The sequence below is a fragment of the Pyxicephalus adspersus genome, chromosome 7, assembly GCF_032062135.1.
Source record: "Pyxicephalus adspersus chromosome 7, UCB_Pads_2.0, whole genome shotgun sequence".
Classification (NCBI taxonomy): domain Eukaryota; kingdom Metazoa; phylum Chordata; class Amphibia; order Anura; family Pyxicephalidae; genus Pyxicephalus; species Pyxicephalus adspersus.
Genome location: NC_092864.1, coordinates 39,505,113 through 39,529,477, shown reverse-complemented (window position 1 = coordinate 39,529,477; position 24,365 = coordinate 39,505,113). Strand labels below are relative to the sequence as shown.

The window sequence follows — 24,365 nt, the reverse complement described above, 5'->3', positions numbered from 1 at the left end:
CAAAATTGAAATTTAGACAAATTTGGGAGCCAAACTTGAAACTGAAATAGCACCATTACTACAATTCCCAGCTTCAAGAAAACAGTCCAGTGTGGGGGCATAGGCAGAGGGACGGCTGGTCTATAGACGCGAGTGATGCTGCTACTACAATTCCCAGGATTACTTGCGTCTATAAAACAGTCCAATGCAGGGCCACGCATAGGCAGAGAGGCCGGCGGTCTATAGACGTGAGTGATGCCGGGAATTGTAGTAGCGGCGCTATTGCAATGCAGCGGCGGGCCAACTGCAATTCATATTTAGTATTCCTTTGGGGGCCAAAAATAAGGATGCTGCGGGCCAGAGTTGCACATAGTTTGACACCACTGATTTAATAGCATTGTAAAAATGTGTTAATAGTGGATGCCAATCTTGTTTTTAGGATTGCTAAATAAGTGATCAGCCCTTACACCACTTTTTCGGATTTTAAATTGATCGCCAAAGTGACAAAATAAAAGTTTGTCTCTATATATAAATGTAATCATCTAACTAGTTTTCATTTTGTTGGCTTGCATGCTGCGAGAAAACAAAAACAATGAAGTATGATCAGAACATTCCGTTTTTGTTATAATGCTACTAAGTGGAAACAACCATTGACTGCTTTTCAGTGGTCCTAGTCTTAGAATTTCCTTGCTGGAGTTTTTAGTTTAGTTCCCAATGGAAGAAGCCTATGGCAACACTGCTTTGTAATGGCTGTAGCATTGGGGAACTTTGCTGAATATCTGTCACTGAGTCATGGGTAAAGAAAGCAGATCATTTTTTTGCTTCTAGTAACCACCTATAAAATCTTCTTTGTTTTCACATGCAATAGATTTTTGGTGAATCATCCTTTATGTTTTGGATTTATAATCAGCTTGCTATTGTTATGAACATGGTACTCAATAGAGCGCACTGACTTTTTCTGCCATATCCAGCTCCAGCCCCAGGGTCATGTCTCTTGTGGCTTAAAGGTTTTTTTGTTTTAATCAACTTTATTGATTAACTTTTTAGCTGTAGTGGGGATTGCCATAAAATGGGTCTCTAAATGGAAGGCAAAGCCGTGTACCTTTGGGTCTGGCATGGATTTCTCTTATGTCACCTACGTAGAGGAGGTAAATGTTTCTTACACGCTAATTACAGCCAAACCTGCAGATGTTACCAGGAGTTTCACTTCTGGATTTGTCAAGTTTAGATTAATGCTATTTTTGGTGGTATTACTCAACCAATTCCCACCAAAAGGTTAAATAAAAATCACAGCCGATGGCATTTTGAAGACTTCTGTTGTTGTCAGTGAAAGCTAATGATCTTTTCCTTCTGATCAGTCAGCCTTTTTATTTTAACAGGGATACAAATGTTGCCAGGATATCTTTATTATGTATTATATAACGCTGACATATAGTACTATATGATTACTTAATATTAATATGCTGCCAGTCGCTGCAGAGTTCAGCATTTACTGTCCGTACCATAGTCAGTCCAGTTTTGGGGAAAACCAATTACCCTAGCAGTATGTTTTTTGGAATGTGAAAGGAAACACACACAAACATATGTCGAACATAAACTCTATGCAGGTAGTGTCCTGGAAAAGATTTGTACCTGGGACCCTAATGCTGCAAGGGAAAATTGCTAGCCCATGCTTCCCCCACAATGTGAAAAGTAGTAAATTATCAGTTGATTGTCCTGATGTCTCTCGCCTTTTAGTTTCCTGTTCGCATACTGAGGTCAGACAATTTGTCGCCTACTATTTCCTGTGACTACAAGTCTTTGCTCTCAGGTCGACACACTTGTTTCTCAGGTCCTGTTTCAGGACAGCACATGTATGTATACAGGACAGTTCATGTATGGTCTCCTAGAATATACCTGGAAATTAAATTACCAGGTAACCAATTCTGAATTTCTCCTGTAATACAGAGAATCAGGGTAATATAATCTAGCATCTGTTATTCCTTTTATTCTCAGTGTCACATAGTAATGTCTGATTGATCCATCCACTAGCTGAATTTAAGAATGAGAGGTAATACTGTGTTCAAGCATATTTGGCTCATAAAGCAACATTCTGACCACTATTTACCTTCTATACACTGTTTGTAATCACTAATCAACCTGATTGCTAATAGAATTGGCTCTGCTTAATTTTGGGCTTAGTTGACTGTAATTCCAGCAAACAGGGCCACTTGAAACTAGAACTGTCCAACTTTTCCTTAAGAGCAACATTCTGGCCAGGATTTCTTTATAAATATTTTCTGACTCCTTATTAAACACACCTTACTAATTTTATTTCTCTATATTATGGAAATGATTTAGAGCAGTGTTTCTGGACCTTTTTTTACATGGGGGAGCCCTTTCAATATTGACTAAATCAACATCTCGCAGTACATTAGTGTGGTGGGAAGTAGGAAGAATGCCTCCTGCATTGCTGGCCAGTTGGCTGAATGTCACCCTTACAGATATCCATACAATCCATGAGTATTTATTAAACTGACCTGTGAGTCACAAATTGCTCATTAATCAAGGAACCCCTGGCAACCTCTGGAGGAATCCTAGTGGTTGCGAAACACTGCTTTAGAGTGTTTAGATCTTGGCCCTTGAAGCACTGGAATTGGACACCCCAGCTTTAATCTAATATTGAATGGAGGATTTCCTATACTATTAGGTGTGAATATAGTCAGTTCACCTGCAGGCTTTCTGAACATTATAAATCATATTATGTAAATAGAACAAGCTAAGCTGAAAGTGGCTGGTTATTTTGTGTAGTCTGTCTAGGTTGAGCATGTAAAAATGTTGCTTTCCTCATTTTCCAACACACCTGAACTGTCAAGCCATTGCAGTGAACCCTGTGACCTCATATGAGTGACCTGAAGACTTTGGTTAAAAACAAAGCCTGTGGGTCAGGAAGGAAAGAGAACAGAGTGTGGAGAGTACACATAAAGGTGCAGTTTAATTGTACAACATTTTCTTTAGTTTCCTGTGCAATATCCTGTGGATTTATAAGTTTGTTGTATTTTGACATGAATGAACATCGTCAGAATTGCAGCAATTCTTATGTCCTAATTACAAATCATCAGACATTAGCTCATCACATTGAGCAGTGAGGGAAGTGATTATGAAGAAGCAAAATCTGGTCCTTTTCCTAATATTTGCAATATTGAACATAGGTATATGTAAACTCTCAAATAATACAAAAAATATGTTCCTAGCTTAGAGAACATCTGTTTTTTTCCTGTTGTCTTTGTATTTTGCAATGTTTCTTTTATATGGAAAAGATCATAGTTCTTACCCTGTTTTTGGATGCTTGAGGCCCGAACTATTCATTTGGGTAAAACGGTGGCTCACTGGTTAGCACTCCGGCCTTTGCAGCCCTGGGTCCCAGCTTAGAATCCCAGCCAGGACACTATCTGCATGGAGTTTGCCGGTTGTCCCTGTGTGTGCGTGAGTTTCTTCCAGGTACTCCGATTTCTTCCCATATTACAAACACATGCAGTTAGGTTAATTGGTTTCCCTCCAAATTGTCCTTAGACTGTAAGAAAGACTTTGTGACCGTGATAAGGACATTAGATTGTGAGCCCCTTTGAGGGACAGTTAGTGATATGACTATAGACTTTGTAAAGCACTCGTAATATGTAAGCGTTATATAAATACTGTGTAATACTAATATTGGCTTTCCATTTCCATATTTAGTTTTCTTTAAGTACCTGGAGTCTAATCATTGGTTATTTTGAGTTATGGCCTACCTTCCTTCTTTGTCAATGATAATGTTCAGCAGTCTTTTATGACTTAACGAATATGAAAAGTGGTTTTGTACTTTCATACATAAGGTGAAATACTTCTACAACCCATGCCATTAATATTTAACACTACCGGTAGTGTCTAATGTCTGTGTCGCTCAGGTTGTGCTGTAGTTCCATCTTCTGGCTTGTATGTCACCCACAGGACATAATAGTAACCTGCTGTGTTGAATGCTGAAGAATCTGATAAATAGTTTAGCGTTTCAACAGTGCAAGGATATGAGACACAGGGCACCAGAGAACTAAGCAAAATACCTCTTTTTTGTAGGATATTGCTTTAAGGTGTTGTGTTGGTTTTATCCTTAAAGAAAAATCATAATTAACAGGAGGAGTTCATCATCCACATGTGGAGTCATTTCAATGCCAAAGCAAAATGGATAAAAATATTTTTTTACGGATTAAGTGCTTGTTTGGCACTCAGAGGGAAGCCTTACCAGTTGCTCCCTATTGGATCTAAACATCTGTGGATTATAACTATAACCTAATTTTTATTTTAGGACAAATCACATATAATCAGACAATCCAACAATCAAACAAAGAATGTCCCAAACAATGTACAGAGATGAGCTGGATATGGAGCTATTACATCAGATTACATCATTGTTATACCTATAAAGACTCATCCCCCGTCCTTTCTGTAACTATATCGTAACTAATCGTACAGACCCAGGATGAAATAATTATGTCCGCAGGTGAACATATAGGCAGTAAAAAGGTTGTCTGCTTGTACAATTCACCAGTAGGGTCACCCTCTAGATATCTATAAAGATACCAGGAGTCCTAGTTGTAGTATTGAGGGTGTTATTAAAACTTTCCCAGGTTTTAAAAGAAATTTCCATTTTCGTGTCTCGGTCCAGGGAAGCCTCTGTTCATTCCATGTTCAATAGATGCTGTAGTTTTTGCATGAAGAAATAGATCATGGGAGGAGAAGGAAAGAGCCAATCTAACACAGTCTTTGTACCCACTGCTGAAAACAGGTGTGCCATACTTTTCACACCTTTTAAGAACTCTATGCCATTCTTCTCTACCAGACCAAAATCATCTTATTTTTTTCTCTTTTTAGTACCACATTAAAAAAGTTAAATGTTTTACAATGTTAAAAGCCTGCAAGCTTTCTTTACTTTATTTCTTTAACTCAGAACCTTTGTCCATTTTATTTTCCAGAAAAAGCAACAAATGAATACAATACTGCGGAGGACTGGGGTCTCATTATGGATATTTGTGACAAAATTGTTAATACACCCAATGGGTAAGGTTTAAGGCTTGAACTCCTTATGTCAGATCTTGTTATGTTTGAGCTGATGTGAATTGGAGATAGTATAGAAATTTTGTGTCAATTTAGCTGTTAGTTAGACAGAATATGAAAACTTTACAAATAAACTTCTCTTATTTGGTCCCCTTTTTGTTTTTGTTTTTTTGTTTTTATTTTTAAGATAAACTTTCAGTAGATATAAAAGATGCAAGTTAATGCAGCTTGGCTGCACAAAGCAACTCATGCTCTGAAAAAAGCATACAGGGGTCCAGGGTGACCTAGGCACAGAGGAAGTGGGTTGAATGATAGTGGTTATATGGACAGCAGAAAAACGGGGGAATCCCTGAATGGAAGGTGAACATTTCAACAATGTTATGCAGGGAGAAACCTAGCTATTGTCATCTTATTATGGCAGGATGTGTACTTTAAATCTATTAATGAAAGAGGTTTGTTGTATTTATTCTGTAAGTGCCCCTTTCCTCCAATAATGTTCTGTATTAATTGCAATAGAGTCACTGAGGTCAGAAGGGAGGAGCTGCAAAGGCATTTAAAGTTTATGAAAGGAAATTAGATAGAGGGGTAGCCAGTCGTTAAAGCTGTAGTTGGATCAGGTAGCCAGTAGTGTGGGAGCTGGAGTAGGATTGGACTTGATGATTGGTCGTCATTTTTATCACTTTAGTGTATTTTCTAGACCAGCAAAAAACTACTTTGTTATTCTTTCTATAATATTCCAGCTTACTCCTGTATAGGAGAAATGCAGGTTTAACTTGGCACAACTTAATATTAAAACATCTACTGTTTTGCTTCTGATTTCAGCGCTAAAGAAGGCCTTAAAGCTATACTGAGAAGAGTAAATCACAAAGTCCCACATGTAGCTCTGCAAGCATTGACGGTTAGTACACATGTTTCTTATTTTCAGTTGTATAATTTATATTCTAAGATATAGGCTCAGTTAATATTCATACCACATCCCTATTTATGTAGTAACCTGAAAAATCTCACCTATGCGTTATAGAATATCCTATACCTGTAAAATATCTACCGTCTAATGCCCTCTTCTGTGTCTTCATAGCTATTAGGAGCCTGCGTAGCCAACTGCGGAAAGCCCTTTCATCTAGAAATATGTTCCAGAGACTTCTCAAGTGAAGTGCGAGGAGTTATAAATAAGGTATGCTAATAATTCTCCTTTGAGTGATATATGTGCTATTTTTAACAAAGACTTTATTGATCTTTGCCTTACCTTGAATCGAATGTCTGTTTTTCTGAAGAACAGAGAATCAATCATTTTAATCTTTTATTCACTGGAAAATGCTCCAAGAAATCTGCTTGGCTGTTGTATTAAAAAAGAAACAATGTTCTTTTTTTTTTTTTTTAAATCAGTCAATAATTGCAGAAGTCCAAGTCTTAACATTTTTGGGGTGTTTTAAGGTTAAGTGCTGAAGATTAAAGTGGGTTTTCCCCTCTACTGCTGAACTACTGAATTTAAACATGTTAAATGTTTGGATCAAAACACTATGGTCATGTCAGATGAAATGGTGCTACTACCGAGGTTGCAGATGGTATGACTGAGATAGTATATGGTAAACTATAGCAGAAAACATACTTAAAACAAGTGTTTACTTTTGAGGTTTTTCCAGCTAACTCTACAGCACAATAAAACACTTAAATTATTTGTGTTAATTATATTTTGGCAACAGTTTGGAGGTCTGTTTTCTGTTCCAGCATGACTGTGCCCCTTTACCAGTTCCATTTGAGTGGAGGAAAGAACTGTAAATTTTCAAAACCATAAGACCATCTCACCATTGGAGTTCCCAAAAACTTTATAAAACCAGCATTTTTTTGACATTTGCTGGCTGACCTGCGAAAATGGATAATCACTTGTTAGTATAGATCACTTTTAAAGAGTAAACCTAAAGCAAAACTGCTAAGTATAAAACGTTGATGGTAACGGCCATTTAATGATTTACTTAGGGCTTTTTAATGAACTTTGAGCTTATGTTGAAGGCCTGATTTTGATGTTGGTTTGAGATGCTTCGAACATCTTTCAGAATTCATTGATGGATTATTTTGACCTTCTTCAAGTACGTTTTGCATTGACATAGGCTTCTATGGAATGGGAAACTTGCTTGAAGATAAGCCCATCAACAAAGGCATTTACTGTGTACTAATTGTGTAGCTGTGACTTTACTCACAAATATACCTGAAGAGGTTTCTTCTTCCCAGATACTAGTATGCCATATACGCGTTTCTTCAGCCCTCGTCTTGCCACACAATTTCTAAGGTTATCTTAGTCCTCTTTCTTTTATTCTTCCTCCTAGGCACACCCAAAAGTAGCTGAGAAACTAAAAGCTTTGATGGTGGAATGGGCAGAAGAATTCCAGAAAGATCCCCAGTTTAGCCTAATATCAGCCACCATTAAATCTCTGAAAGAAGAAGGAGTGACTTTCCCTACATCTGGCTCTCAGGTGAGATACTTGTATGCAGTGTAGATGGCCTGCTTTATAACTGTTTTTTTCCCATAGGTCATTTTTTTTATTCTTCCTCTTCTAAATAAGACAACTTTATTCCACAGAGCACCACAAATACACCTAAGAATGGAGCATTACCCAGCAAAAATAAAGAGGATGAAGATATTGCCAAGGGTAAGCATTGCTGTCTCCAACGCAAACATTTTCATTGCTCTTAAAATGGTTTTTCAGCACTTAATTTTGTTTTGATTAGTACTATAAACTATATTAGTATCATAAAATATGTACTAATTTTTTTTAAGTGCCTAAATATAAATGTTACATAAGAAATATTCATATGCAATATTAGTATTTACTATCTGATTAAAAAACCTGATGCTGCCAGGTAGGACTTGGCTTGGCTGTGTGCAGCTGTGGAAGTTAACTCTTGGGTCCTGGGCCATGTCAAGTCTCATGTCGAGTCTCTCTGATTTAAATGTGTGTACTGGGTGCTTGCTGTGCATATACAGCCAAATACAGCAGAGTGGTGGTATCACACATACTGTGCTTATCTATAAGGCCTTATGAAAAAGCTCAGTGTGTGTAATATCTTAAGTTGAGTTACTGCTAGTCTATTCCTCAATATTTTTTAAGACAAATATACTGGAGTTTAAAATTCTATAATAGCCTGGTTTTGTTTGGCTCTAGTATTTTTTCAGTCACAAGCTTGGAACAAGCATATAGATCAGAAAAGTAAACTAGGAATTCCTGATCTGTCTAAATGTTCCAGTTCTTGGACTTGGAAGTTTTCTAAGTCAGCATATCACCGAAGCAACTAACAATTTTCAGGAGAGTTCAGCAATAGAAACCTTCATATATCCTCGGTACAACTTTCCCCAAAGGTGAACTATTTCCTGTGGTATAAAAAACGAATTAGTAGCTTGGGGGCTTATGTTGATTAGCTTTGTTATCCCGCTTTGATGTATATTTGGAGCTACTGGATTCATTTTGATTTTCACAGTATCATTTTACAGATATTATGTTAAAATCAGTGGATTGATTAATTTACAAAGATTACTGTGCAGGTTTTCATTCCATAACATGTCCGTGTCACTTTGTGCTCAAACACCTTGTACAAGAACAGGCTCTATACTTACTTTTCTAGTGACTCGTGTATAAACACCACTAACATTTTCAACATTTCTTCCCAGCAACATTTAGTATTTGACACCTAAAACAGGTTAAATACCTGTTACTTCCTTTACACTGACGTTCCTCCCATTGGCTCATTCACCCTCTAGTGATGTAGGCAAAGAACCAAAGATTGTGAATAGGGTAGCAGATATTCTACTTACCTGGACGCGTGGCTAAGGATAAGCAAAGTAGTAGTATTTTAACACAATAGCTTCCCCTGTAAGTAAAAAACGAAAGGTACTGTATTCTAAATCATGGCAGGTATTGGGCATTTTCACCCTAGGTAAGGTGGTGGGGTTATTCTCAGGATCACATAGTGAAAATAAAGAGAAATCAAAAGTCTAAAAAAAAAAACATAATGCTACTACTATATCTAAGAACTAGTAAGCTGCAGCTTGTTATAATTATGTATTTCAGCTTAGATACTAGAAAACTTTAGGCTGGTGATAACTGGGACCTTCAATAGGTAAATGTCGAAGAATGCAAGAAAACATTTCATTTCAGATTGTGATTATATAATTCACAGATGATTCCATGCAGAAAAGTAAACATTTCACTGTCATATGTGATATTGGTGAACTGAACTGAAATTTTAATAATATATAATATTAAAATAACTCACAATGCCCTTATATTATTATAAAATAAGGACTTAAAAAATGGCACACCATCCGTAAAAATTAAAGGCTTATGTTTTAATTGTTTTCATTATTTGTTAAAAAATTAATATTTTTTTTGCTGTTTTTAATTTATATATTTTACTTCCAAATAACAGCAATTGAGTTATCATTACAAGAGAACAAGCAGCAGTCAACAGATACCAAATCTTTATATCCATCGGTAGAGGTGCCTCATGACAGTCAGCGTATGCCCAGAAAAGTACGGGCTCTTTATGACTTTGAAGCCGTGGAAGACAACGAGTTAACCTTCAAAAGCGGAGAAATAATTTTTGTGTTGGATGATAGGTGAGTATTGTGGGCAGTTTGTGTTCTGTCCATGATTTATGTTTTGGGAACCCTAATATTTGTAAAACAACCTTGCCACTCAAAGAGAATACATGGAACAAGCCTGTACCTAGTCTCACCGGTTCCTGCCTATGATCTCCAGGTGAACTCTTATACACATTTCAGATTAAGTCATGTCTATTGCTGTCTCTAAAACTAGAAAATTAACCTTTAACGTTTAGCATTATCACAAGTGTGTTACAGGCACCAACCCCTTTCCCAATTTTTACTCTTGAAATGACTACTAATCCAATACTTAACCATATTTTGGTTCGTACCACTAAGTCTCAAGCAGGGGTTCCATAAGAAATACTCACCGGTTTCACCAGAAAGAAGAGAAGCCATAATGTGTCTGGTCTGCTAATGGAAGAAAAGATTTTTTTTTTTAACAGGCAGTGGATATGTGTGCAGAAGGGCTGGCTATGCTGGGATGCTTGACAGTAGGGATGGTGTAAAGAGTAGTCGGGACACCAGGGTGGAACACACAACCTGGAAGTGATGCACTGGTATATAATGGGACACTGAAAATGTGGAAGTGGGAGTGACAGTGGGTGACAGAAGACCTTTTAGTTGTAATTGCATGGGGGTCATTATATGTCCGCTGTACACTCCTAGCCTCTTCCAGTGGGGTACAAAGGGCCTGTTATATCTAAAACTGTTTACACCAAAATACCTGATAATTTTGGTCTGTAGATGTAAAAGTTATTTTAGAGATTTCCCAATACCCCATTTTTTAAGGTTTAGAAAGGCTCCCTTAAGGTGCATCCAACAAAACAAATAAAATATATTATTGCAGCAGTCCTTACATATGGTGGCTCATTGGTTTTCTTTCTACTTTTTTTATTATCACCTGGTGATCCTTCCTATAATAGGCTTCCTCTATTAGTACATTGTACTTTTAAAGTGAAAAAGTAGTCACTCTATGCCGCTTGCTCTCTATTTGTGCTACAGAACACCCACCCCTCTGCTCATGACACAGGAGGTGAACCAGGTAATACTGCAGAGTACACAGGACAGCACATGATTGCAGGATCAACAGGGTTTTCTTTTTGTATTTATCCTACAGATAACAAAAAAAATATTATATTTAGAAGGCATGAAATTTATTTTTAGGGTTTACATACCCTCCTTCAAAAATTTCTAATGCCTCCAACATATCCCTTAAAATTTAAATAGCTCCTAACAGAATTAATTAACTGAGCAATTACTTTCTCGGGCACTGGAACAATCAGACATTCAGCATTGACTCACATTATTTACAGTCTGTTTGGATACCTTCAAAACTGTTCAGTCCAATCACTGGACCCGATTTTATTAAAGCTGTCCAAGACTGGAGAGGATACACTTTCATCAGTGAATCTATTCCAGGATTCAAAACATTTGCTAGCTTCACTGATGAAAGTGTTTCCTCTCCAGCCTTAGAGAGATTAAATAAATGAGGCCCATAGTTTTAGTAATCATCCTAGGTATGTTTTGGCAGGATCGCATGTAGCAATTACATACATAAGTACAATTAGCATATTTTACAATCTATTGTAACATGTAAAACAGGTCTGATATGTTGTATTAAAGTGCATAAAAACCTTTCCCATATTAAAGAGTTATCCTTGGGAGTTCTCTGACCTTTACATATTTGTTCAGCCTTAGGCTTTCTATATTTATATAGTATTTCATTTCCTTGGTGAATCCTGAATCCTAATGTTGCCTGAAATTACAGCAGGAAAGATATTATTTAACATATTAACATAACTTTACATTTCTCTGCAGTGATGCAAACTGGTGGAAAGGCGAGAACCACAAAGGTGTAGGCTTGTTCCCATCTAATTTTGTCTCTGCCACTCTAAATGCTGAGCCTGAAGCAGGTATGTAAAGCTCCAGATTTATGACGTGAATGTATTTTGAATTGATTGACATATGAAAATTGAGCAATCAATTATTTTCCTCTTAAATATGATTGAAGTATGCTGGAACATACAGGATTCTTTAAAATTGTGGAAATACAGTTTCCTGTAAACCAGTTGTGCCTTTAGCTGAATTGATATGCTGGGCCATTCAGCTCCACTGTCATTAAAGCACTGGGGTTAAAAGGAGTCAAAATCATTTATATCACACATTCATGCAAACTTTTTATGAGATGTTTAGAATGGTAGACACAAGCTCCTAACAGTTTTTCTCTGTCTGAAACTAGAAGGTTTTAGAGTATATAAACTAGCAGATCTCCTAATCCAGACATCTAGAATATATTGTTGCCTGTGCCCTCCCTGTTTTGAAATATTTGGATGTCCGTTGGTGTCTTTCTGTTTGTACCCCTTCCAAATCCACAAAGAAGAGGAAATGATTAATGTGTTCATGTCAGATGAATCTCGTCTGATACAATCCTCAGAGCTTGTCTTGGACAAGAATCTGACGTGTACAGAGGCCTTCCAACATCCTTCATGTATTCGTTCTGGTGGATCCACGAACAATGGAAGATGAACGACTGCAATGGAAGTGAAGGTGAGAGAGCGCAGCGGGGTGCTGCTCGCTCATTCTTACCCTCCCCTCTCCATTGAACAGAACGATGCTGTATGTACAATGCTTGTTTTCCTGGAATTGATTATTTAAGTCAATTGCTATTTTCAATCCCGAACCAGATGCATTTAGGATTTACCGGATCTTCCAGGTCCTCCCATTATAGTCCATCTTTTCCTGTCATGGAGAGCTTAAATAAATCAGACTCACTGTGTTAACAGTTTTAGTTCTAGCATTCTCTGTCTCTGTGTACAAAACCAGCACCATAAAGCCATGATTTAATATTAACTGACACGCATAGATCTCTAATGCCCACCCTAATGAACCTAATGAATTTAAACCTCATAATGCAACCCAGATCTTTTTATTCAACAACAGAGCCTAAATTGCAAATGCTTTCTTGGTTAAATAGTTTTTCCAGATGTGTGGGGCTGTTTTATCTCCACAAGGTGGGACAAACCCACATTATTGGCCATGGATTTGAAATTGGATATTAGCAAGCTAACACAGGTGTGACAGCCAGGTGTTTAAATACTTTTGGTCACATGGTTTGATTTGAGTTATTGTCTATACTTATCTGAAAGTAATTTTATGTGACGATCACATTTTTACTTGGATGAAGCAGAAGCAGACTGATACTGTGTATGCATTTTACATAACATGTTGTCCCGCTTCAACTTTTTTCTAAATTGATTACATCAAGAATTGATTAACCTTTTTGATGCTAAGACTTTTACCATATACACCTTTTTTATTTTATATCTTATCTAGAATAAAATGGACCAGACATTACACTTACTTCAGAGCATTGATCCAACTGATCCTAAACCAGATTCGGTCACACTTTTGGATTTGGAAGGTAACCCAATATCTAGATAAATGGTGTTTTGAATAACTTAGGAGTATATAAAACATGTGCAACAGTGAAAAACATGGATCCATGTGGCATATGGAACGTACAGCAAAGTCAATAGAATGATAGCTTTGTAAATCTAAACAGCTGTTACATGGTTTTACTGGATTTTCCCCTTAGATTATAGTTCTTCCTTGATGCTGATGGTTTAATCACAATGATTTTTTATGATGCTCAAAATAAATTAGACAAATACTGTAATAAAATATAAAAAACACCTAATTATAGTACAATTTAAATATTCTGCTTTTTCCCGTGTAGATGTCTGCCAACAAATGGGTCCAATGATCGATGAGAAATTACAAGAGATTGACAGGTGAGATATTAGGTTAATAACATGCACACTATTATTATTATTATTACACCGTATTTATACAACGCAAACTTATTATGCAGCGCTGTACAAAGTCCATAGTCATGTATTGAATTCCTTACTTAAGCATACAATTTATTGGATATTACTAATCTCTTACGACTGGTATATGCAGTCTTCATTTGGCTGAAAGTTTACTGACACCTTTTCAATGAATGGCTTACTATTGATGCATTGCTTATTTCTAGAACACCCAGACAATAAATATATCACCAGGCTTGTATTTCATAGTAGTTAAATGCAATCAATCAAAATACATTTTTTGTTTGCAGATGTTTAAATCATACCTAAGACTTTGTTGTTCTCTGTTAGCCTTTCTGTAATTTTTATTTTTTGCTGTACAGCAGTATTTGCCAGCTCCAGTCCTCAGTTAACCTCAGATTTCTGTACTTCACCAGTACCAGAACACCAGTGATCTTAAAGTGAACCTGTCACAGTTCTAATGCACCATCTCAGTACAGCAGTTCTTATTAGAATTTAAATCGCACAGCTGTTGTCCTCTTTCTACTTTCAGTCCTTTTGAAAAGGAAACCTACGATTAAGCTAAATTGCAGTGTGCTGGAAACTGCCATTGTTTGACTTTCCAGCTTCATATGAGTTCCAATTCAGTCAGAGCAGTGCAGAACAGGTGCCCTGGAATTAGCATGCCTGTGAACAGGACATCATTAGCTTTTATCTGAAAGGTATTTAGTTTGATCACATATTCCATTAAAAGGGAAGCTGCAAAATGTTCTTATGTAAATAATGTAAGGTTGGGGTTCAAGGAGACATAAACCAAGCACTACATCTGACTCCTACCAATCTGTTTCAAACGATTGGGCCCAAAAAGTGTCTTTTACTCACTACACACTTCTGTGTCTTTGGATTACACAATTAAAAGAGGATATTGTTAAAAATTTGCAATCTCCTAAATGTTGCTATTTGTTTAATATCCTAAAGCACAAGCCTGGTTTCAACCCTAGTGGCTTTCAAGTTTTAAGAAGTGCTTGATATGGAGAGCTTAGATGGCCCCTAAGCAATAATATTTCAACTCTGATTATGTTGTCATCTAAAAAAGTCATCATTAAATCAATATGATTACTTGGAGTACCTTGTTTAAGCATGTTATAGCATTCATAGATATACTTATGTGGGGGCGGTATTATCTAGGTCGATTTTATTAATATAGGTAATAACACACATATATATATACCTTGTATTTAAGCTCATCTCTTCAACAACATATCTTTTACTTTTTTATTGAAGGAGTACTTCAAAGGTCTGGTTTACCAAAAACTGATAATAAGGCCAATGGGGAGATAAGTAATTTTCTGGCCTTTTGTTTATCCATCAGGCAGTCAAACAGAAAGAATTCCTTCTTGGAATTCAGCAATAGGAGAATGGAGCTGGAAGATAGGTTCAAAAAAGTTGCAGATTTTTATGGGATTTTTATATGTTCAGTTTGCCATTTGCTTGAGATTAAAAGATGTTTTAAAGAATAGAATGACAAAAAGAACAGGATTTCAAAATTTAAATCCTTTACTAGGTAAAAAAACTAATCCTTAGTACTGGTGTACATATACAAAAATATAGGAAAGAAGGTTTTTGTTAGGGGTGATTCTGTGCGCTGTCTGGCTTCCTACTGTTCTATTCAGTCCAATTTATATTTACTCCAGTGTGCAGATGGAAAATCAAGCTCTGTAGAAATTAGGATTAAGATAGGCAGATTTGGGAGCTAATGTTTTGGTAAATCTAACCCAAATGGATGTATAGTATCAGCATCACATAAAAATATATTTGTGATATATAACACATGCAAAACCATTTGGCCAATCTTTACCTGAAAGCAACTAATCAGAAACTGCTCTTTTCCACCCATTTGAGAACTAGCTGCAAAAACTATGGTTACAGCTATTCCTTCTTTTGCTTTATCTCAAAATATACAAAATAAAGGGGGATAAGAGTGGTTTCTGGATATGTAAAAAAAAAGAAAGGAAATGCAGGCTTGATGCTTGATTTTGAAGGAACGTGGAAAAGATTGGAAAACTGGTACAAATTTCATTGTTGCAAACATTCTTGGTTTTCTTGGATTTAATAAAGATGTGTTTTAAAAAAAAAAAAGATTGGTTGAGGTTTCATTGATTTGAGATTAATATAATTGTTTCTACTGTTCTTTCCAGAAAGCACTCAGAACTTTCTGAACTTAATGTGAAGGTCCTGGAGGCATTGGAACTGTACAACAAACTAGTAAATGAAGCCCCATTGTACAATGTATACAGCAAGCCTCCTCCACAGGGGCATTATAACCCACCATCACTGGGTGTTTCTCTGCAGGTACTGATTTCTCAATAATGAAAATACACTTGTCAAAAGAAAGATACAAAAGCTGTCATTGCGGATCCAGTTTTAATAATACTTTGATAATATTTGGATTTGATAATAATTGTTTGATTGTGTCAGACTTCCAACTTGCATCCCAGGGAACAAGCATGCAGAAAATTTGAGGATGGAAGTATTGAAGTCAAACATATGCATTTTCTGCATAGGCATGCATTGAAATTGAAGATTCATATCATTACCTGTGATTAGGTTATGTAACCATGAAGTTTTCATTTAGATTTATATAAATATTTATACATTCGTGTAACAGTAAAATTCTATTTAAAAAACCTAGAATCCTATCAGGCCTGTCATTCACTTTTTCCCTATATATATATCGGGGCTTGGTGTGCACATTTCCTAAGACCTCTGGTTCATAGATGTGCATAACAGAAACTGTGCAGAGGATATCCTACCAGCCTAAGATATGTTTAAGAACTGTTGACATCAGGCCCCAAAGATGACATGTAGGGGGGGCAGACTCCATGCCTTAGGTGCAGCATGTGGATTTGCTGACACTAGTCTCCAAAGACACCTCAAGGGTTCTTTATACCAGACCCTGAAGATGTATTAGAAGTTGCTAATGCCATGCCCCACTGACAATGTGTAGGTTGCCAGTGCTAGGCGCCAAAGTTGGTGCAGGAACTGCAGACTTAAGGGCCCCAAGGATGGTGTTCAGCAGGTTCAGAAGTCTCAGTTGTTTGTTGCAGATACTCCTCAAACTGTTAATCCTGTCATTTGCTGTCTTGCATGGTCCCAACAGCTAATTTTGTTTATTTTCACACTCCCTCTTGCCTGCTGTCATGGTTTAATAGGCCATGGTCTGATGAATCTTTTTAGCTCATACAGATCCCTTGACAGGAGTTTGCTTTCAAACATGAAAGAAACAAAACACATTTCTTTGCTTGAAGTCTTTTTATAGGTGCACATTGATTTCAGTATCAGTCCTAGTTTCACCCTCCCTTATTTGTATGGCAGAAACACAAAATCTTCAAAGACTTCCTTCCCCTACAACGTTTCTGCACATCTCAGAATAGTTGACCTATGTAAGTCAGAAGTATACTGAATAATAAGGTCAGCTTGAAATTTTCTCTGCGCCTATAATGTAGCTTGAGGACAACAGTAAATTGGATTATGATCCTTTCATATACCTGACAGAAGGATGTCTCAGAGAAGCATTGGATTTGATCTTCTTTCTTTATAAATGCTTTTATATTGACCCATGACACTGTCTTCAGAAGAATGGGCTGTTTAAAAAGACATTCTTTGTTCATGGGCAGTGGTCAGAGGGTGCAGCAAAACACCTCCTGTTAGATCATTGTTATATTGTATTCTGCTGTATACTGTATTGCTTTTGTTGCACCGATTGGTCAAGGACATAAAACATCTTATGAAATCTTAGACATGTTTTTAATTACACATCAGATTGCTTGATACCATTGCTATAAACCCCAGGGAGGACGTTGGTTAGCTCTTTTTCTATCTCTCTCGCTGTAACTCTCCCACTCACTGACTTTCAGTCTCTCTCTCTCTCTCTCTCTCTCTCTCATTTTAATTTTAATCGGAATAATCTTTGTCTAGGGATATGCTGGTCAGAATCAAGGAGCTAGCTATATGGTACACGGTATACCCCAGGTACACCCACCAAACCTTTCTCAAGCATATAGCATGAACCCTGACCAGATTGGACCCCTTAGATCTCTTCCACCGAATATCAACTCCACTGTCACCACTCAAGCAGCTCAAGTTCCCTACCTGAGGTAACTTTTTATTTATTTATTTTCATTTGCAGCTTTAATATCAACCACGGCTTCTGTATATTTGTGTATGTTTGTGTCATCTTGCATGGTAGTTAATAATGTTCAAATACCATACACCTTGGTATCATCTAAAATTAATTTTATCAAAATTGAAATGCCAACAGGATCACCAATTTTGCCTTAGTGAAACGCTATTTGATTACCCCCTTCCCCCTCCAAATTTGCCAGCTGTAAAATTTGGATTTTTCATCACTTTCTGTCCCAGTAGTCACAAAAACGGTTCCCCCTCTTATCTGTTTATGCAAAGTTTCAAAACATATTTGGGTGCTTTAAAGGTACTCCCAAATTAAAAAATCCTTAAAAATATATTATTTAATTACCCAGCAGATATATGTAATTTTTTTGTTTTCTCAGCTTTCAGTTAATAAAACAACTTTATTTTTTTTCTTGCAGCACTGGTCACGAAGCAAGCTCAAATCCCCCATACCTAAACCAGACCACCGCTCCCAGGGCAGCAAACTACAGCCAACCAATGGGAATGACAGCAGATATGTCAGCATATCAAAACACTACATCGGCTTTGCCTCCGGCGTCCGCCTACTCACCCGCTGCCCCCTTACAGTCAATCCCTCAACAGCCCCCAAATTACTACCAACAGCCTCTGCTCTGAAACTGAAACCCCCATAGACCTCTATAAGGCTATCCTTGTGTCAGACAAAAGCCTCCTAAATCATATCTCCATAATAATGGTAGCAGAAACAATAGGAAAGGGGTAATCTCATGTAAAATGGACCACGAACAGGTGCAAGATTCCAGCAATATAAGCACGTTCTTTCCCTTCACGGACCCACTTGTTTTTATTTGCAATTATAGGAGCTTCCTGTGACCATTAGACTGATTTAGTGCCGCCTTGTATTGACTAGCTCCAGCTGCAAAAGGTTATGTAGAAATTATCGGGGCAGAGAGTTGCCAACTGGTTCGATTAAAGAGATTTAAAAATAGCAGAGCTTTTAAGTAGTACTTAATGCAGCAAAAATATTTAAAGGAGAAACCAGTTAAGAATTTTCACAAATAGTTTCCTATCTGCCCATCCTTTCGTTTGCTTTTTTCCCAAAGAGAAGTTAGTATACTTTTAATGCCCATGCATCTGTATATTTGATCACATTCTTGTTTCTCTTACCTTCAGCATTGGGGGAGAAGAAAAAAAACTGGAGTTGGCAAAATGTCTTTGTGTGAAGCCTGAAATGATTGCTCTCACTTTCTTTTTTATGCCTGGGCTGGATAAAAATTTTGGGGAAAAGACAACTTTTTGAGGTGAAGCTGAAAAGAATAGCTGAATCAACGTTACTGTCCACCGAACAAACAAAAGATCAGGATTTCCAGCACATCTGTTTCCATTTGAGGCTTATCACACAAGTGCTTTGCTTCGAAACAGGTTCTCCTTAGAGACTAACTGCTAAGCCCCCTTTTTCTATTACAAGTAACATAGTCTCATTTTTGAAATGTACAACCATTTCTTTAAATTAAATGTTTATCATTATTTTACCGATTATATTAGTATGATGACTGGCGCAGATCCAGGGAAAATTTGTACGGCAGGTTCTCCGTAGCATGTTACATAGCAAAGTTGGTCTGAACCAGATGAAATAGCTCCCACCATACAGTGCAATTTTTCAAGTCTTGTAGCAAGCTTTCTAAATAATGGAGTAATAGCAGAGCTTCTAGAGATATAGAATTGTCAGCAATCTTTAAAATTAATGCACATATAATTCTGGAAAATGCAGGAGGGTTGTCAAGCACTATCTTTGTTTTTCATTTTAGTTATAAAGATTTTAAAATATTTTGGAAGGTTTATGAAGACCTACATTTAATACAGTCACACATGCCATTCCTCTATGTATTAGTACCTGTGCATGGGGGTTATTGTAGGATTGTTTTTGCTGTCACAGTCCTGATATTTCTAGACAGCAGTTGTGAACATTCTGTGTAAAAGTCGACTTTATCTCCTTTTACTTCCTCTTCTTTGCAAATTCTTCATAATTTTTTGGCCCCCCTCTGCCAGTAGAAAAAAAGATATTAAAAAAAGATTCCATCCAGTCAGGAAAGGAGAAATATCATTGTATTTAGGCAGATGGGACACAGATGGGCTTGTGAAGGTAATATTTATTTTTCTACAGCCTTTTCACATATGTAATTCAAGGATTTCTAGAGAGTCGTGACATGCTTCTATGCATAGGTACTGTCAAATGGCATGGCAAGAGGAATGGTATGAAGATCTTTAAATCCGTTCGATATATTCTAGCTACTCTCTGCCCTACTGTTTGTCATTGAAGCGAGCCTGCCAAATATGTGGTAGATCCACTGCCAACTTGTCTTTAAAAGTGCATTTTCAGTAGACTCCTAGTTAGAATTAATAGAAAGTACACTGTTTTTGACTAAACTTTTCCAAGCTACATTGCCTGGCTAGAATCAGTGTACTTTGTTTTTAAAAAACAGAACGTAAGTACAAGTATACAGAAAGCATGTGATTACAGAAGTCAGTCATCAACTTATAGCTGTTTCTGTACATTATTTACCCATATGTGTATGGGTGTATATTTGTGATGTTGGAGCATGTATACACAAAGCGAGCACAGTCCGTGAAGGCTATTTCCTAAGGCACCCATAGGTACTGCAGTCAGTGTCTGATCCAACAGTGCCGGATGGCCTCTCTCTGATGTTACATATTCATGGAGGTTTCAGAGTGAACAAACATTCTGCTAAGGAATTCTAATCCAAAAAGAGCGATAAAAGGAAAATTAGTGTCTTTTTTTTTTTAATTTTACGCCAAAGGTTAAGATATTGTTGGAATCTGTATATTTAGAATGCTGCACATCCTGAAATAACTTTTTTAATATCAGATTTTTTGGCTATTTTTTCCATTCCATCAGCACTTTTTTATACTCTATAATCTTCATTGACTGGAGATTGGCTAGGTGGTATAACCATTGTGTTTTGCAAAGGTGGACTAAAAAGATATTTCTCATTAGTTGTTCATAGCCTAAATATAATATTATTAATATTATTATTGAGGTCTGGTATTGGCCAGAGGGACAGGAAGATACTGTGGGACGGATCAGACTACCTCTCAGGAGTCTCCAATATGAGAAAGGGCTTCAGCTTCCCCCACGTCTATTTGTAATATATTAAGAACCAAGTTAATGACATTTGGAATGTGGCATCTTGTCATGCTATGGCTTGTTTGGATTGATGTACACAAGCCAAAAAAAAAAAAACTTTCACTAATAGGAGAAAACTTTATACAACATGATACCCCATTTGTATGCAAGATCCATCTTGAATTTTTATGGTGACATGCATATAATTTGTTATGAATTTTGTACTGTAAGCTCTTACTGCTTAATGGCTGCTTCATTTAGATTCTTTTATGTAGTAGCCGAACAGAAATGCTGAATTAATAGGTTGTTATGGAGATACATATTATACCTACCCTGCACAGGACCCTATACCGGCTGAATGAAATGTTTATATTCATCTTTCCACTGTGTACATATGCATTGTTTTGAGATGCACTTAAATGCAAGTCAGCAGATTTTCATGTACATGGTGTGGTGCAGATGACATAAGATCTAGGTCCTATTACATTTCCCTGGGCCCAGTAGGTCCTATTGAGGTGCTTTTGCATTAAAAGCGAGCAAGTCAAATGCAGCCTTTTGCATGCATTTAGGCATAACTACATTCACATGGAAAAAAACATTGGCAACAAAAATTCATGTACATGAGCTCTTAGCAAACTGTGGAAGTGAGGGAAGTACTATTTCCAGACTCCAACCAAAGTTTAACCTGCAGTGCAGGCAGACAATGAAAGTGCAAACCTGATTGGTTGCTGAGTTGTCTGGGGAAAAACTTTGCAAGTTCTATTGATGAGGCCTAATGTACAAAAAGGTAATGTGATAAAGGTAGAGGTAGACTGTGATGCAAACTGCACCTTAATTTAACCTCCTACAAATATTGTTAAAGCCTGATAGTGCTGAGGTGATTGCACCTTTCTTTCTTCTTTAAGCCTCATGAAGTTTGACTAGTTACCAGAAAATGGTGACCAAAGTCTAACTGAGGCAACCATATATGTGAGGAGGGACCGGCAATGTACCAAAACATACAAAAGCCTAATATCCCACGAGGTAGAAACAGGCAAGGCAACCATGTTTTTATGAACTAGTATTCATGGAATATGTGCCTCATTGGTGATCTCACTCACCCTGCCCACAAAATGGAAAAAATAAAATGTAGCCAACAGATCTCTTCGGAAAATAGAAAAAGATGTCCATTGTAATGTATGTCCCCAGGAATGTATATTTGAGTTCACCCAATGTCTTCTAACAGGGATGAGGCTATTTTGCGAGGTAGAACTTTCTTTTAAGATGGTAGCCTGTCCCTGTGCTAGTAAAACCAGTGACACAAGAGGGAAAGTTTTTCCTGAAAAGGCTGACTATCCCAAATTCAATATGACTGCTGGTAGACAACAGTTCAAGCCCTGTTCCCTTTCTGGAAGAACTTCACCTCACTTAGTGTGACCTAGTAGGAAACTATCATGGAAGGAAATGACAATGTAGGTATTGTATACATAGCAGTTTATTGTCCCAGAACTTTGATGATACTGGCCTTTTGTATAGATAGTATACTATTTCTTCTTTTTTATATCATTCTCTTTTTCATCATCGTATTATATAAATTATAGATTGGTCTCGAGATGCCGAGAACATGTTGAGTAAGGGCGAGCACAGACTGGAATTCAGCATGCGTTTCCAGATTGCACCACAGAGCAGCTGTGTTCAGCATATGTCTACTTCATAGAGGATGGAAATCACTACTGAGATACATTAGCTAAATAAAAACTTCTGATGTTTGTGCTCATCCATTTAGTGTTTGAATGAACCACAGCTCCAGGCCTCTTCATTTTCACTCCTTAACTTCCCCCGTTTTCACTGGGTTCAGGACTATTATTCCTAGTGCCATCTAAACGGGAAATGTTTTATTCTGGTATTTTGCTGGTATGTAGTTCTCATTGACTTAACATAAATCTGTGACAAGATTATGCACATTGAATGTTTGCAGTAAAAGCACTTTAAGCAAGCCACCATTAACCTGTGTAGCTGTAGGCATTGTGGAGATTATTCTTCACAGTTCACAACAGAGGCACTGATATCCCAGCTGAGGCAGAAACTTGGCAGCCTGCTAACTCTAGACTTTAGATCAGTGTTTCCCAACCAAGGTTCTTCCTGACGTTGCTAGGGGTTCCTTGAGCAATGGGCAATTTGTGCCTCCCAGGTCAGTTTAAGTGACACCAATGATCTTTTTGGCTATCTGTAAGGGTGGCATTCTTCTCACTGGCCACCAATGTAAGCATTCTTCCTTCTGACTACCATGCTACTTTACTGTAAGCTTTGAATATAGTAATTGTAGAGGGGATTCCCTCATGTAAAAAGGGCAGGAAAAACACTGCTTTAGAATGTCTGTCATTATTGTGAGAAAAAATTACTTGACCGTACAAGGAGCTGGAGAAGTCATTGATGGCTTGTTGTTAGAACTCCTTAAAAATAAAAAAACAAAAATAGTTTGGAACTGGCAGCAGCCATGTTTTTCCTTACACATTGAAGCTCAAGTGCACATAGATTAGTTGCAGCAACAAATCACATGAGAAACAGGAAGACTGGGGGGAGCAGAGGAACATTGCACACTGGCCAGCCATGGGTGGATTAAAAAAAAATGTGATCCCAATATGGGTGCTGCCACTGCTGGCTGATCATCTCTAAACTATTAGGTGATTGCCTGACACCAATCATATTTGGGTCAGTGATTTAATAAGCAGTCAGAAAAGGAAGAGCATGACAGTACCTGAGGCCTGCAGCTTTGAAAACAACTAAACCAAGGCTTTTCCTTTATTTTCCTTTAGAGCCCTTAAATGCTGTTTGTTCCTAAGAATTTTCCTTCTCATACAAAGCAGGCAGTATAAATACACAATAACCATAAATACATTATCTTTCTAGTGAGCATTTTTTAAGGAAGGATTGAGAAACTCAACCTAAATTCCAGTCTGTGTGTATCCTAAAATCATGATTTACTGAGTGAGCCAATCTTGATTCTGTGCATTTATGAAATATAGTTTATGTTATATAACATGTAAAGTGTATATAGACGTCACTGACTATAATGTGTATATCCAGCTGCTATTTATAAGCAGTTATCACCGCATGCTGGGAGATGTTGTTCAGCAACATCTGGAGAGGAGTCTATTGCGTGTGCTTTAGACAAACAAGTATGTGAAATTTTATATATACAGCTGTGTCAGGCAGTTCACTTTTGGAAGGGAGAACGGCTACATTTGTATATATGGCAGCACTGTTAAGTCCTATATGAGGGTGTCGGAGGGTAACGTGAAATCATTAATTTGATCACATGATCTGAATGATGTTCTGTAGATAATGTAATAATTATTTTATCCTTTGCTACTGCAGGTTCATGGTGTTCCTGGGATGTTTGCTTACTTTCTCTTCCTTGCACAATACTAAATTGTTATATTTATTTTCAGGATTGTTTCCAAATAAAAAAAAATGCTGCCAAAAGCGACTTGAGTGTTGTTTAAAATAAATAAATACATAATAAAAAGGTCTTTCTTTGATATGTGCATCTGTGTATATTAAATCAGAAGTCATATGCATTAAAAAAAAATCAAACAAAAAAGGGGAAAAAATG

The 24,365-nt window shown here is 37.1% G+C and overlaps 1 protein-coding gene across 1 annotated transcript in view; it reads left to right on the top strand.

Annotated features, from left to right (window-relative positions):
• Positions 1 to 24,235, top strand: part of STAM2 (signal transducing adaptor molecule 2) — a 27,538-nt gene extending 3,303 nt beyond the window's left edge. Inside the window, exons 2-14 of the mRNA XM_072419087.1 lie at positions 4,965 to 5,049; positions 5,869 to 5,944; positions 6,125 to 6,220; positions 7,371 to 7,517; positions 7,625 to 7,694; positions 9,469 to 9,658; positions 11,465 to 11,559; positions 12,621 to 12,718; positions 12,980 to 13,067; positions 13,383 to 13,437; positions 15,654 to 15,807; positions 17,434 to 17,612; positions 18,066 to 24,235. Of these exons, the coding sequence (XP_072275188.1) occupies positions 4,965 to 5,049; positions 5,869 to 5,944; positions 6,125 to 6,220; positions 7,371 to 7,517; positions 7,625 to 7,694; positions 9,469 to 9,658; positions 11,465 to 11,559; positions 12,621 to 12,718; positions 12,980 to 13,067; positions 13,383 to 13,437; positions 15,654 to 15,807; positions 17,434 to 17,612; positions 18,066 to 18,282 (1,550 nt within the window). The 3' untranslated portion in view covers positions 18,283 to 24,235. The remainder of the gene's footprint in view (positions 1 to 4,964; positions 5,050 to 5,868; positions 5,945 to 6,124; positions 6,221 to 7,370; positions 7,518 to 7,624; positions 7,695 to 9,468; positions 9,659 to 11,464; positions 11,560 to 12,620; positions 12,719 to 12,979; positions 13,068 to 13,382; positions 13,438 to 15,653; positions 15,808 to 17,433; positions 17,613 to 18,065) is intronic.
• The last annotated feature ends 130 nt before the right edge of the window (positions 24,236 to 24,365 follow it).